The following is a 14,938-nucleotide window of genomic DNA, read 5'->3' as shown; positions in this document are numbered from 1 at the left end:
TCCCACAGTCTCTCTTTCCTTTGGATTTCTCTGCAGTAAAATGAAAATAATAAATGCTGCCCTGACTACAACCTACCTCACAGGGCTACAGTGATGAGCAAACAAGGTGACAGACCTAGGATAGCCAAGGATATTGTAAGGCATTATTTAAACACTGGGTATTACAGGTCGTTATAGTCCCTTCGGGGACTATTGTGAAGGGAGCTACGTGACTGGAGAATTAGCCTTTGGAATTTCCTCAGTTCATTCTCCTTCCAGTCTCTGGAGATGGGTGGTATGGACCTATGGAGGCTGTGGAAAGCGGACGGGGCTCCCGGCCGGCCCTCAGGGGAGCCACTGAACTGGGGGTTGATGGCTGCCTGGCCAAGGCTCTGCAGCTCGCCCGTCATGCAGCCTTTGAAGGTCAGCCACTCCGGCCAGCAGAAGAAGGAAAGTTTTGAGGGTCTGATGTGCCCCAAAGGGCCCTGAGTTAGGAGCCAAGAGACCTGGTTCTACTATCAGTTCTGCTACTGACTAACTGTGCCATTGTGAAGAAGTCACTTCTCTGTAAAAGGGAAGGTGTCAGATCAGATGACCTCTGAGGCCCCTTTCAGGTCTAGCTAGCAGCTCGTTTTCTGTGCCTCTGTTTCCTCATCTGTAAAATAATGTTCTTCCTCAAAGGTGCTGGGAAGATTAGGGGTTGCTGGTATATGCAAAGCCCTGAGAAGCATTTAAGGCAAAGAGTGAGCATTAGATGAGCATTATCTATCGTGTCCTCATTATAAAAATAAAGGTGGCACAAGAATGCAGATATTCTAAAGAATACTGAACTGTACACTTATAAGTGACTAAGACGGTAAATTTTATGTTATGTATATTTTACCACAATTTTTAAAACCTTCAAATAAGTAAATAAAGGGTCTCCTTCAACATGAGGACTCATGAGGATGCTTCTGAAGGTACTTGCAAAGACCTCAAGAGCCAAGAGAGAAAAGGCAGGTGGAGCCCCAAGGGGCCAGGGCTCCTGCCCCTGTCCTCACAGCTTCCATCTCGTACCTTTGCTCTCTGTGGCAGGTTCATCACGGTATCTGGCTTGAAGTCGTTCTTGTTCTTCCGGCAGAGCACGGCAGTGATGATGATAATGATGACCGTGACCACGGCAATGGGCGCCAGCACGGCGGCGATGATCCACAGGTTGTTGGGCGGGTTCTTCACCACGGCTGCGGGGAAGAGTGGGGGAAGCACGTGACAAGGAGCTCAGGGAAGGGGAAAGCAACCAGGAGATAAATGCCCTCCAGTCCCAAGTCGTGAGACGGTTGAGAGGGTTTGGGCTCGGAAAGGCTCCTGCCTTGGCAAGCTACTCAAAGTCTCTGAGACTCAGTGTCCTGATCTGTAAAATGGGGCTATCACGTTGCAAAGCATCAGAGAGGCAAGGTACATGTGGTGCTTTGGTGTGGCCCCTAGTAGGTGCTCAAGAAATGCGAGCCTTCGGTATGATTAAGAGGAGGAAGAGGAAGATGGATTGGTATCAAGTTTCCCCACTGGTCGTGTCCGTGAGTCAAAAGAGAAGAAGAGAGAAGCGATCTGAGGATTAGTACAGTGGGGCAGTCAGGCGGCAAAGGCCACGGAGAGATGACTCTAAATATTGTAGTTAAGTCACCCGCTGAGTGAGCAACGAATAAAACATACCTGAGTGGACGGATCTGCCCTGCCCCTGGATGGCTGGCTGGGGAGGCATGGAAATGCCTTGTCTAATCAAAACAATCCAGCTATTCTCAGAGCCAGAGTGAAATAGAGTAACGAAAGTGACTGTCAGTAGGAAGAATGTGTTATTAGAACAGTAGGTGCCTCAAGGAGGGTGGGGCTGGCATTAATTAACTTGCAAAGGGCAACAGGTTGATGGTCACGCTCTACATCATGATAGGGGTTAGGGTCACACAGGTGTATACACTTGTCAAAACATCAAACGGTATAGTTAAGAGCTGTTCATTTCACTGTATGTTAATTTTATCTCAAACATCACAAACAAATATGGAACTCTAGGCAATGATATGCATACTGAAGTGTCTTGGGTTGAAGCCTACTGATGTTTGCAACTTACTTTGAAATACATCAAAAAAATATGATGGATTAACAGATGAATGGAAAAATAGATGAACAGAGATGTGATTATTAAAATATAGTAAAACGCTAATTGTGGAATCGAGGTGGTAGCAACATAGGTGTTCACTGTACAATTCTTTCAACTTTTTAGTAAGCTGGGTTAGGAAAATGTAAGAAAACGAAAAAGCCTTTGATGTGAGATGAACGAGTCCTCCCCCCATGATCCCAGGTGGGGAAGCTTTGGAAACACCTCAGTCCAATCAAAAGGACTGGAGTAAAGAAAACAGTAACCAAAATAATTGTTTATAGGAATAAAGAGTTATTGGAAGAGAGTGGGGTCTGCAAAAAATCTAGAAAAAGAGAACCAAAGATTTATCCACTCCAGGGGAGGGTACCCCGACCGGCAGACATGGGTAACCTGGCCGGATGGCAGGTCTATCTGGTGGGCAAGATGGTGGCAGCTGGCTGTTTGAGCTTGCTGATACTGTTAATACCACACAAGCTCTCTTCTCTCCCACTCCCTAGATGATCTCATGGACTCAAGGCTTAAAACCCATCTGTGCTGTTGGGTTTATGTCTCTAACCAGGACCGCTACTCTGAACTCCAGATTCCTGTATCCAACCATCAACTCAAATCTCCAGTTGGATACTTAAGAAATGTCTCTAATATATCCAGAGCCCAACTCTCAATCCCCCCACCCCCCAACCAAACCTGTTCTTCTTGTGATATTTTCCACTCCAACAAATGGCAACTCCTTCCTTCCAGTTGCTCAGATTAATAACTTTGCCATCAACGTTGACCTGTCTCTTTTACTCTCACCCAATATCTTATTGAGCAACAAACCCTGTCATCTCCATCTTCAAAATACATCACTTCTTTCTATTGCTATAGGCCAAGCTACCAACATCTCTCACCTGAATTACTGCAATGGGCTCCTCCCTTGTCCTCTATAGTCATTTGCAAGACAGAAGCTGGAGTGATCCTTTAAAAATTCAGATCACAACATTCTTCTGCTCAAACCCTCCAGAGGCTCCAACCCCACTCGGAGTAAGAGCCAGGGTCCTTATAATTTCTATAAGACCTTAAGTGATCTGCCCGACCAACCATCTAGTTACTTCTCTGCCCTTACAGCTCCTCCTTCAACTCACTCTGCTCCAGCCTACCTCCCTCCTACTGTTCCTCAAACATGCAGGACATGCTCCTGCCTCAGGGCCTTTGCACCAGCTTATTTTTCTACCTAGAACGCTCTTCACCTAGACATCCACATGGCTCCCTCCCTCCCTCCCTCCTTCAGGGCTCTGAACAAGTGTCACCATATCTGTGAGGGCTTCCCTGTACTCTCTATAAAATATCAATAACAATCCCTGCCCTTAGCACTCTCCATCCCCCTCTTCCTACTTAATTTTTCTCTAAATCAGTGCTTCTCAAACTTTAATGTGCATGCCCATCACCTGGGAATCTTGCTCAAATGTGGATTCTGATTCTGTGGGTTGGGATGGGTCCCCCTGTAATACGTTCTTTGGGACACAAGTCCACCATCTTCTCAGTCTACTGGCTTTCCAAATAAAGTCACTATTCCTGGCCCCAATAACTCATCTCTCGATTTATCAGCCTGTCGTGTGGTGAGCAGTACAAACTTGGACTCGGTAACATGCCTAATAAGCTCCCCGGGGGTACCCATGCAGCAGGCCCCCAGGCCACACTTGGAGTGGTGAGGCTCTAAAGTACATATCACCATCTGCCATGATACATATGTATTTGCTCACCATCTGTCACTCCCTGCCTCTCCATTAGGATGTACACCCTAAGAGAGCAGGGAGGTTTTTTGTCTCATTTGCTGCATTCCCCAGGGCCTAGAACAGTGCCTTGCACATAGTAGGTGCTCAATTAAAAGTTGAATGAATGTGTAACTGAACTACCATTATTCCTGTTGCAATTTGGCTCCCCATACAGATTTCAACAAAGGATACAGTAACAGCCAGTTAAAGAAATCCCCTCTCCTTGGTAGTTCTAATCCATATTTTAAACTAAATACTTTCAATCTGGTTTATATATCAATCTCTTATAAGTCTGGTTAGCATAAGTTGGTCCTCCTGATCCTGCTTAATTCTGGGGGCTACTAAACCCACGAAGCTGAGGACTGGACTCTGGAATACAAAGACCCCACCAGTAAGTGCCACATGGTGAGGACCTGCCTGAGGAGCCAGCTGGTCTTTCTCTGACTTCGACCACCCCCTGACTTCAACTGGCACCTCATTAGCCAAGATCTACCTCTCCTCAGGCAGCACTTGGCTTGGTAGTACTATTAGTACAAAAGAACTTCTTTTCCACAGTTTTTGTCAATCAGTGATTAATCACATTATTAACTTCTGAAAACAGCTCATTAGATAATGTGCTCCTGTTGACATTAAACATGTAATTGCTGCTGCTTTTAGTAATTCAGTATTTATATGTGAGTTTTAGGCCATTAACATTTTTTAAAGCTCAGTGCTTCTGTGAAAAATATCAATATGCCTCTTTTCGGCTATGTTGTTCTATCCTGATGGAGAAAAATGTATAGTGTATCAGAACATGATACCCTAAATATATTTATATATGTATATAATTTTTTTCATTAGCAAGAATGAAATATTTACATGTGTTCTGCTTTTACTCAGCTTTATTGTTTTGATGGAGGTGTGCCTTCTTGATGCAGTATGGAAAATCCTTTCACCTCTATTTAAATGGGGAGAGAACAAATTTATGCTACGTACATTAATAAATTCATTTAACAGTCAAAGCGATAGTAAAGTTAGGTCAACTGAAGTCATCCAAACCCAGTATATTCATTGGCATAATGATCTAAAACTACAAAGTCATGTACAGAGGTGAAAAGGAACAAATGGTTATTTAACTTACAAGAATGTCAGAGGAAGGATAGGAAAATGAGACAACACATTCTTGAGCTTCCACCGTGTGTTAGGCATTGGGATACACTCTTTGTCAAGATTCTCATGCCCATTTTTCAGATGAAGAAACTGAGCCCCGGGGAGGTTAGATTTTTTTTTTTACCAAAATATTCATTTCTCTGAAATATACAATTTAAGTCAGTTCTGAGTTAACACACATGAATGGAAGTGTGTGCATGTGTGCGTGTGCATGCACACACACACACACACACAAAGTATTTGTCAGAGGGAATGAAGTCAAAGGGTCCACATAACCTAAACTCAGAATGAATTATTCTCATGTGGAGCAAATGTTGAAAGGAGAAGGAATCCATTCAAAAAAGCTCCCCGCTCATTTCTGTGGCTGTCAAAACATCAGAGTTCATGACTGCTGTGAGTGGACGCAGGGGAGGGTCTAGCCCAGGGCCCAGCAGCTGGTGAGAGCTCAGGCCCATCCTGCCCCTGCCCACACACTCCCGTGGCTCTCACCCCACTTGGGTGCAGCCCATGGGGCTCCACTGATCGTGGCCCCTATTCTGCACCTCTGACCTCACCGCTGCTGCTCTCCTCCATTGGGACCTCCTCGCTGGCTCTCAAACCCTCCCCTCTCTGCCTGGAATCTTGTCCCAGGTATCCTCAGGTGGTCACTCAAAGGTTACTTCCTCAATATCCTCTTCTCAACCCCCCAACAATTTAAAATCACATCCATTATCTCCTCGGCATCCCCTAGCCCCTTCTGTGCTTAATTTTTCTCCATGGCACTTATTAGCATCTAACATATTATTCAGTTATTTTGTCTGTTTAACCTGCCCGCTCAGGAATGTAAGGTCCATGAGGGCAGAGGTTTTGCCTGCTTTGCTCACAGCTATGTCTCCAGTGCCTAGAACAGTGCCAGACATATAACAGGTGCTCAAAAAATATTTGTTGAAGGAATGGATGAGAGTTCCCTTCACCAAAGGGTCAGTCTATGGCTTTCTTTAAGTGCTATTTTTTTTGAGATAAGTTTCTGATGGCCATGCAAGGTAAACCAATTCCTGCCCTGGACTGCTTCTGCATGGGGAGAAGTTTCCCTACTCCATCAGCTGGATAACCTCTCTGAGGGGCCTCTCACTCCAGATCCTGCAAAGGGAGTGGATGAAAACTTCCATCCGGAATGCAGTTGCTTCTTTAGAAGTCATTGCTGCCCCAGTACCCAGAGATGACGTGGGTAGAGTGGGCATCATATATTCCACTGTAGGGCACTGCACATCAGCCCTAGACCTAGCGATTTAGAAGACACTGGAACACACAGAACGCTACACTCTACCTTCAGAGGGACAAGGTGTCTGTTCAACACCATGACTCTCTATTCAAAGTGCTGACCTCAGATTCACATCTCAGGCTGATTTCAAAGCTATTAGGAGAAAATGGGATTTACAACATCTCTGTTTCTCCTCTTCTCCACTGGCCTTAGTGTCCTCCTCCTCTGATCCTGGGATGGAGGCATTTCCCAGGGTCTGTCATCTAGCTATACTCCCTCCAGGACTCGAATTTTCTCCAGGATTTAAATTCTATCCTGTATCTACAACACCCTCAAAATCTATAGTGTTAACTTTGGCCTCTCTCCTGGGATCCAGGCTTGGATTTCCAACAACTTTCCTAACCGCAGCCCTCAGTACCCCCATGGCACCCCTGAATAGTTCATCACCTAAACTCCACATGGTCCAAACTGAATTAATCACCCTCTCCCTCCTAAAAGTGCTTCTCCTCTCTAACCCCCTCTCTAATTTCATTAAAAGCACCCTATTCTCTGAATTATATAGGCTCTTAACCTTCAAATCTCCCTTCCTTCTTCATTGTCTCTCCTCGAGTCCTTCTACCTTATGGATAAATGAGACATTCAGCTACCATTTACTACGTGCCTAATAGGCACCCCAAGAGTGTACTAAACCCTCTACATGCAATAATTATCTTATTTAATCCCCCCAGTAGCTCTACCAGGTCAGTGTTTTTGATATCACCATTTTATGTATGAGGAAAACGTAGGTCAGAGGTAACATGCCTCTGACCTACGTATTCATTTGTCTTCGGTCTTATTACGAAGGCTCTGCTCTCAACTGCTCTGCTATGGTGTCTTCCAACCACGTGCCTCACTCAGGGCCTGGCAGAGGCATTTAGCAAAAGTGGGTCCTTTGCCTTCACAAGGATAGAGCCAGGCAGTAGCTGGGGCTGGATGTTCAAAAAGGAATGAGATGTGGTACCTGCTTTTAAAGAGCTCATGAGGGAGAAAAGCGAGAAAACAACTCATTTGCCCAGTGTGATAAGGGCAATGGAGGCCCCTGGAACTAGGGAAACTTCGGCGAGGGGTCATGCTTCAGGGGTCAGGGAAGGCTTCAGAGGCATCGGGAATGTGAAGAATGAATCCTCCCGTGTGGCTGAAGCATTAGGTCTGAAGGAGAGAAGAGTAGCTGTACGGCTGGGAAAGAAGCCTGGAGACCAGGTTGTCAAGGGCCCTGAACATTTGCTGAGTACCTGTTGTGAAAGGCTTCAAAGACCCACTTTAAGAAGATTGGATTTTATTCTGTGAATAGCAGAGAGCCACCAAATATTTTTTAAATGGAGTAGATGTAAGACCAGAACCTGTGTTTATTATAATGACTCTAATTACAGTGTGGATGGTACATTAATGGCAAAGAGGCTGAGGCTGAGTCATTTGGGAAGCACCTGCAAAGTCCAAGAGGAGACAATGATGAAATGGAGAAGAGGAAACAGTTTGTGAGTTACTCTAGAAGGGAACCGAGAGAGCCAGGTGGATTTGAAGGAAACAAAGAAGTAAGGTTGAGGGCTAGCAGCTCTGGAGCCAGGCAGAACAGAGTTTGAATCCTGGCTCTCCGAGCCAGAGTCAAACCTTTAAGGTCACCCCTAGATGATCCCTCGACTCTCATTTCCACAAGGCTCCATGCACCTTCTAATCTCATGTGATTGCTCTCTCCTGCCCATGCTCTCAGACCTTCCACTGTTCCCATCCATTTCCATCAGCAAAGTCCCCTTACCTCTCCTCCTGACACTCCATTCACCTCTTGCTCTAAATAAGGCCAGGTCTCCCACTTCTGCCCCTTCCCAAGTACCGCAAGGCCTAGAGTAGATGTGAGGAGGTCAAGGAACTGACCTCAAAGTAGAGGATGGGTTGGGAGAGGAGAAGCGATGGAGAGGAAGAGACAATGAACCAGGATGATGGGGGTCAGCTTGGGGTCTAGAGGTGACTACAGTGAGGAAGGGGCAGTTCAAAGCATCTAGAATTTTGAAAGAATAGAAGAAATGGTCTGAACATAGCAACGAGGACCCAGGAGGAGGGGAGCCTTGCCAATCTTACGGTGTTTCTCTAATCAGTTTGCTGATGCTCAGTGTGTATTACTGCACCCTTGCTCAAACGCCCCCCACACAATCTCAGCCTCAGCTGCCAACTCCATTATGCCCCAAGAGAGCAGAAACAACCACAGAAACATCCTCAGGCTTCCATTACCAAATGTACCTCCTGACCGACACCCACACCCCTGTACTCTGCTTTCCTTCCTGGTGCAAAAGAATGAGCCATCCCTGCTCCTCGCTGAGTCTGAACCCTCCCCCTGTGCCACCCCCTCAACCACGTATGGACTTCACTCCTGCAGTGTTCGTCTCTCTTCTGCATCATCAATTTCTCCCTTGCTATTACAGTCACCCATAATATTCAAACGTATCCCAATATCTCCCATATGCCCCTCCAGCAACTGTCCCATTAATCTTCTCCCTTTGCTGTCACTGCTTCCCCGCCTCCACCCTCTCCTGGGTCCACTCCAGCCAAGCTGTCTCCACCACCTCTTCCTGGAAACCCCTCCTGCCAAGGTCACCACCAGACTCCAGTTTACCAAATTCACTTCATCTCCATCCTTCCAGTCTCTGCCTCTCAAGAACAGAAGATGACACAGCAGCTCACTCCCTTCTAGGACATTCACTTTCTTCACTTATTTCTAGACACCACCTCCTCCATCTCCCTGGATGCTCCTTCTCAGGGTCCTTTGCTGGCTCCAGTTCTTCCCTCATGTGGATGCCCTGGGCCTTAATTTTTACCCTCTTCTCTTTAGTTCTAAATCAAGGCAAATCTGGTTAATCTTACCTACTCCCTTAGCTCTAAATGTCACCTGTGTTGATGACTGCCGAGTTACTATCTCCTGAGCTCTCCCTGAATGTGTAAGCTCACATGTCCAAAAGCAAACTCTCCATTCCATCTCCCCCACTGCCACTGCAGCCCCACTAAACCTCCTCCTCTCCTGCACCATCTGCATCTCAACAAATGACACCACAACCAGTGCTCAAGCAAACACCTGCGAGTCACCCTTGAGTCCCTCCAGCCCTCACCTCCTCCTGCCACGCACACAATCCATTACCTTGCCCCATCAGCTCTGTCTCCAAAAATATCCCGAATCCAGCCACTTCTCTGAGTCTCTACCTCTGACACCTTCCCCTCTCACCTGGGCACCTACAATGGTTTTCACTCCAGTCCTCTACAGTTCATTCTCTACCTGGAGAGACGGAGAAAGAGCCGAGAATGGAGCCCTGGGGAACCCACATAAAGAAGATGCAGTAAAACTGATGAAGCTAGTAGTTGACCTGACCAGAGATGGGACAGAGGCCACAGGGAGGGAAGGAGAGAGGTGCAAAGGAAGAGAATCTTGGTTAAAAAGTCATTTCAAAGACAAGATTGTAGAGGATGACCATCATTTCCAGGCAAAGGTGTGTCTGTGAGGATGTGCTGGCCGAGCAGAAGTGAGGGCCGTAACAACATGTGGGCTGGACCATCCCTGTGGAAGCCACACCTACCCTGGACGAAGGCAGGAGACAAGGAGGAGAGGAAAACCATGAGCCAGGCGTCAGGTGCCTAAGGAACGTGGACACCAACGAGGAGATCAATGGGAGATGACCTTCCAGGCCCTGTATGCTCGGTGTGCTGTCGAATCTAATATTTCTACCACACAATCTCTCATCTTCATCAACCCCCTCTCCCCTTGCTTCCTTCAAAGCCCTTTTTTGGGGCCCCAATGCCTGGGCCACCAGAGAGCCTCATTAGTCCTCCCCCTCTCATCCTGGACACTGCCGACAGATTAACCTCCCTAGATAATGGCTACTGCCAGTGATACTACTCCCCTGCTCAGAAATCTCCAATAGCTCCCCACAGCCAATCACATCACGTACAATCTCCTTCCCCTGCCATCCAACGCCTGAGTCTCCTAAGCAATGCTCGTTTCTAATCCCATCATCTCCTCCTCATACTTCTGCACTCCAGGCAACTTGAACTCCCTTTTTTCAAGCACCCCTGGTACTTTTCACCTCCCTTCTATTGCTTCTGCTTCTCCCTCTTTCTGGACAGTACATCCTCCTCTCCCTCTGCTGAAACTGTAGCATGCAATACAGTTAAGAACACACTTTTGAAGTCAAACAGATCCAGATTCATATCTTGGCAACTCAAGTACTAGTTCTGTGATGTTGTGCAAGTTAGTTAACTTTTCTGAGCCTAGGTTTCCTCATCTGTAATTTGGAGCTGAATAAAGTTGCCCCAGAGAAATTGAGAAAATCTATGCAAAGCAACAAGCGTAGTAGCTGCCAGGGGAGGGTCCTCAAAGAGGCAGCTATTATGTTTCATATCCTTTCTCTGTTCATCCTTCCCGGATGCCCCTTCAGAGCAACCTGTCCCTCGGTTGAGCCCTGTATCAATCACATTGTCTCCTCAAAGCATTCCTGCATTCTATGCCTTTATATCTGCATTAACGCCTTCTCTGCTCCTTAAAGGTAGTGATTGGGACTTGCCCACTTCTACATGTCCTCCAGCACTGAACACAGTTCATGCAGGACTCTACAAAGCTTACTGAATGAAATTACCTTTAATTCCCCAGCAGACAAATACCATCTCAGCTGTGGTGGTTTTTCTAACTGTTCACAAGATTATACTGAGGAGGAAGAGAGGGTAGAACCTGAGGAAAAGCAGTATTATCATCATCCTAGTAGCCAAAACATATCCCTTACCCAAAACCTATTGCTTCAAACAACACAGGAAACAACTGGTTGATTTGAGAACCTTCTAGAACAGAAGTATGTTTAGCTCTAGGTCTATTAACATCCAAGTGATTCAGGAAACATTTACTGGTATTAAAAATAACGAATGATGGGACTTCCCTGGTGGTGCGGTGGTTAAGCATCTGCCTGCCAATGCAGGGGACACCGGTTCAAGCCCTGGTACGGGAAGATCCTACATGCCACAGAGCAACTAAGCCCACACGCCACAACAGAGCCTGCACTCTAGAGCCCGCGAGCCACAACTACTGAGCCCATGTGCCACAACTACTGAAGCCTGCGCGCCTACAGCCCGTGCTCCACAACAAGAGAAGCCACCACGAGAAGCCCGCGCACCACAACAAAGAGTAGCCCCCGCTCGCCGCAACTAGAGAAAGCCCGCACGCAGCAACGAAGACCCAACACAGCCAAAAATAAATAAATAAATTTATTAAAAATTTAAAAATGAATGAATGGAAAGGTTATCCCCTTACGGTCAGCTTGCAGAAGGACAACGTGATGCAGGGTCAAGGCCATCCTTTGGGAGTCAATGGTGCTCAGGATCTTGGCAGCTGCAGTCCCCAGCAAAGGCTTCCCATTGTACAGGGTGTAGTAAGTCAGCTCCGCGGGGTCCTTGGGTCCTGGCACCCGCTGCATCTTTACCATCTTTCAGAAAAAGACAGGCCATGTTTACAGGGCATCTTGCATCAACTCTGCAATCACCTGGGCAATCAGCAGGCTGTCTCCCGACTGTGAAGCCTTCCGTAGCTAAGTGGACCCATGACATATATTTTAGACATCACCCTTCGCATGCCTCCCTATCACCAACTTCTCAAGAAACCCTGCTATCGCTGGAGGAGGGAGGCAGCGAGGAGAAAAGGGTTTTGAAAATATAAACATCTGGAAAGAACAGTTTCAGGCTGGAGAAGGAAACGCTGAAATGGTGATGTCTTCCAGCCTCCAGAGAACTCTGGCCTCATTTGAAACTAGGCCTCCACATTAATTCAGGGCATGTTAGGTTATTCTCAAACAAGATTTCTAATTTCAAATTCCTGCAATAGCCAGAGAGGAAAAAAAAAATGAACTTATATGTCTACAGTTCAAAAGAACTCTGATAAAAGCAGTACTTGGAGACTCAAAGCTCTTTTTCTAAAATAACCTTTGTTGCTTTTTCTCACTGTACAAGTTATACATAGTCACTGCAGAAAATCTGAAAATACAAAAAAGCATCGAGAAATGAAATAAAATAAAAACAATCTGGAATCCTTCCACCACAAGCTAATTACTATTACCATTTTGGAGTATTTGCTTCTATTCTTTGTTTTTTCCACATAGGCCTTTTATTTATCATTTTACAAAATTATTTATCATACACTCTATATAGTATTATGTATTGCCATTTTTACTTGCCTCCATAATGGGCTTAAATATAACAAAAGCATAAATGTTAATTTCTACCTGGCATTCCAAGGCATGCCTCATAAACTTAGCCAATCCTTTATTGTTAAACACTTAAATTGTTACTCATTTTTCAGCATTGTAACTAACAATTGATAATCATTATAAATACATAAAACATAAATTTAAAACCTACGTAATGTTCTACTGTATGCATGTCTCATAAACCTAACTAACCCTTCATTTTTAAACATTTAAGTTGTTTTCAACTTTTTACTAGTGTAATTAACCATCGATAAACATTATGGCATAATATAGTATTTTCCAAAGTGTACATTACAGATTACGAGTTTCACAGGATATTAAAAGATGTTACAAAAATGTTTATAGCAGCATTGTTCATCATAGCAAAAAAATCTGAAAATTCAGAATTCACTAACAGTAGGATGGATACATGAGTTATGGTACAGTCACCCAATGCAATATTATAGAGTCATGTAAATGAACTATGGCTCTTTGTATCAATATGGGTGAATATAAAAGCCTGATATGGAGCAAAAGAAACAAATTACAGAATATAAAATGCAAAACTGAATGATGTACTGCTTAAGGATACACATGAGGATGGTAAAATCTATACAGAAAACACAGGTGTGATTTAATACAAAATTCAGAAGCACAGTCAACTCTGATGGGAAGGAAGTGAGTATGTATAATCAGAAAAGACACAGAAAAGGCTTCTGGGATAAGGTAACAGTAATGTTCTTACTCTTTGGGTTGTGGGTTCTTTTTTACTAGTGTTCTTTAAACTCTACATATTTTTATGCTCCATGTATGTATGCTATAAATAACAATTAAAATAAATATTACTACAACCCAATAAAAAATGGGTTTTAAAAAAGTCTGACCAGACACTTCACAAAGGAAGATATCTGAATGGCCAATAAGCATATTTTTTAAATGCTCAATGAGGAAGTTCAATTTAAAACCACAAGTCATCACTATCAACCACCAGAATGGCTAAAATAAGAAGGGCTGACCACACCGTGTTGATGAGGAGGTGGGGCAACTCCACATCTGGCTGGTGGGAGTGGGAGTGTCAAACTGTACACTTTGGGAAAAGGTCAGGCAATCTCTCATAGAACTCACATACACCAACTCTATGACCCACAAATTCCACTCCTACATACCCAAGAGAAATGAAAGCACATGGCCATGGAAAGACCTGCAGAAGAAGGTTCATAGAAGCTTTGTTTATAATAGCTAAAAATTGGGAAAAGCCCAGGTGTCCATCAACAGAAGCATGGATAAGCAAACGGTAGTATATTTCATACAAGGGAATATTATTCAGCAATAAAAAGGAATAAACTACTGAATAAAAGAACAACATGGATGAATCTTAAAAACACTACACAGTCAAACAAGCCTTATACAAGAGAGAATATACTGTAGGATTCCACTTATATGAGGTTCTAGAACAGTCCAAACTGATCTACGGTATGGAAATCATATGTTATCAAATATAAAACAGTAACATAATACACTGTTAATTGTAGAACCTAGACGGTGAGTAAATGGGTGCTTACGTCATAATTTTTTCAACTTTTCTGAGTTTGAAAATGCTTATAATAAAATGTTGGGGAAATGTAGATATTATTATAAACAAGGGTCTTATTGGCATTTAAATGTAGAAACCAGTATATTGAAGAAAGTCAAGGAGATTTCTTTACTTGCAGGTTTTTTTAGAGTCTTTGGTATGCCAATATGCCTTTGGAATCTTCAAGAACATTCTACAGGATGCAGCCTTGCCCAAACTGACCTGGCCAGAAAGCCCCTTTGCCTCTGGGCACCTTATAGAGTCATTTTCTGGACACTCTCTGAGAAACACTGCTCTTACCCTTTCATCTTTGTGTTCACCTCTATCTCCTTGAAATGAATTTCTAGGAGTAATGTTGTGACCATCTAAAAGATTCTTGTCTAAATTGCTCACCTGCCCTCCAGCAAAGTCATATCCATTTACTGTGTTTGAGGGTGCCCACTTCACTGCATCCTCATCAACACGGGATAGTACCATTTTACTCATCTTGAAAATGGCATCTTGTGGTAGTTAAAACTTGCATTACTTTGATGATAAGAGTTAAATATTTAAAAATGCTTACTGGTCATATGTATATCTTCTTTGGACTCCTCAATTTTTCAAATACATCCACTAGAGAAATATCTTTAGATTCTAGACACTTAAATCTCCATATTCATGAAGGTGGCTCATCTTTAAAAATGATCTGAGCCAAGACGAAAGACTTCTCTGGGTGAAGGATGATATAAGCTATGTAGAGTGAATTTTATTTGGGAAACTTGGGGGTGTTATTTCTGTCCCCAGTGGGAAAGGAGATAGGGAGAGCGTTAGTATAACCAGGTACAAGGTGAATGAACATTCAAGTATCTAATAACTTCGCTCAATTTCAAT

At 44.3% G+C, this 14,938-nt stretch overlaps 1 protein-coding gene across 1 annotated transcript in view; it reads right to left on the bottom strand.

Annotated features, from left to right (window-relative positions):
• KIAA1549L (KIAA1549 like) overlaps nt 1-14,938 on the bottom strand; it is a 283,714-nt gene that overhangs the window by 87,275 nt on the left and 181,501 nt on the right. The window contains exons 10-11 of the mRNA XM_068556114.1: nt 11,568-11,739; nt 1,036-1,199 (exon numbers count right to left, since the gene is read on the bottom strand). Of these exons, the coding sequence (XP_068412215.1) occupies nt 1,036-1,199; nt 11,568-11,739 (336 nt within the window). The remainder of the gene's footprint in view (nt 1-1,035; nt 1,200-11,567; nt 11,740-14,938) is intronic.

The sequence above is a fragment of the Eschrichtius robustus genome, chromosome 11 (assembly GCF_028021215.1).
Source record: "Eschrichtius robustus isolate mEscRob2 chromosome 11, mEscRob2.pri, whole genome shotgun sequence".
In the NCBI taxonomy this organism is placed as follows: Eukaryota; Metazoa; Chordata; class Mammalia; order Artiodactyla; family Eschrichtiidae; genus Eschrichtius; species Eschrichtius robustus.
This window is presented reverse-complemented; position numbering and strand designations above follow the sequence as displayed.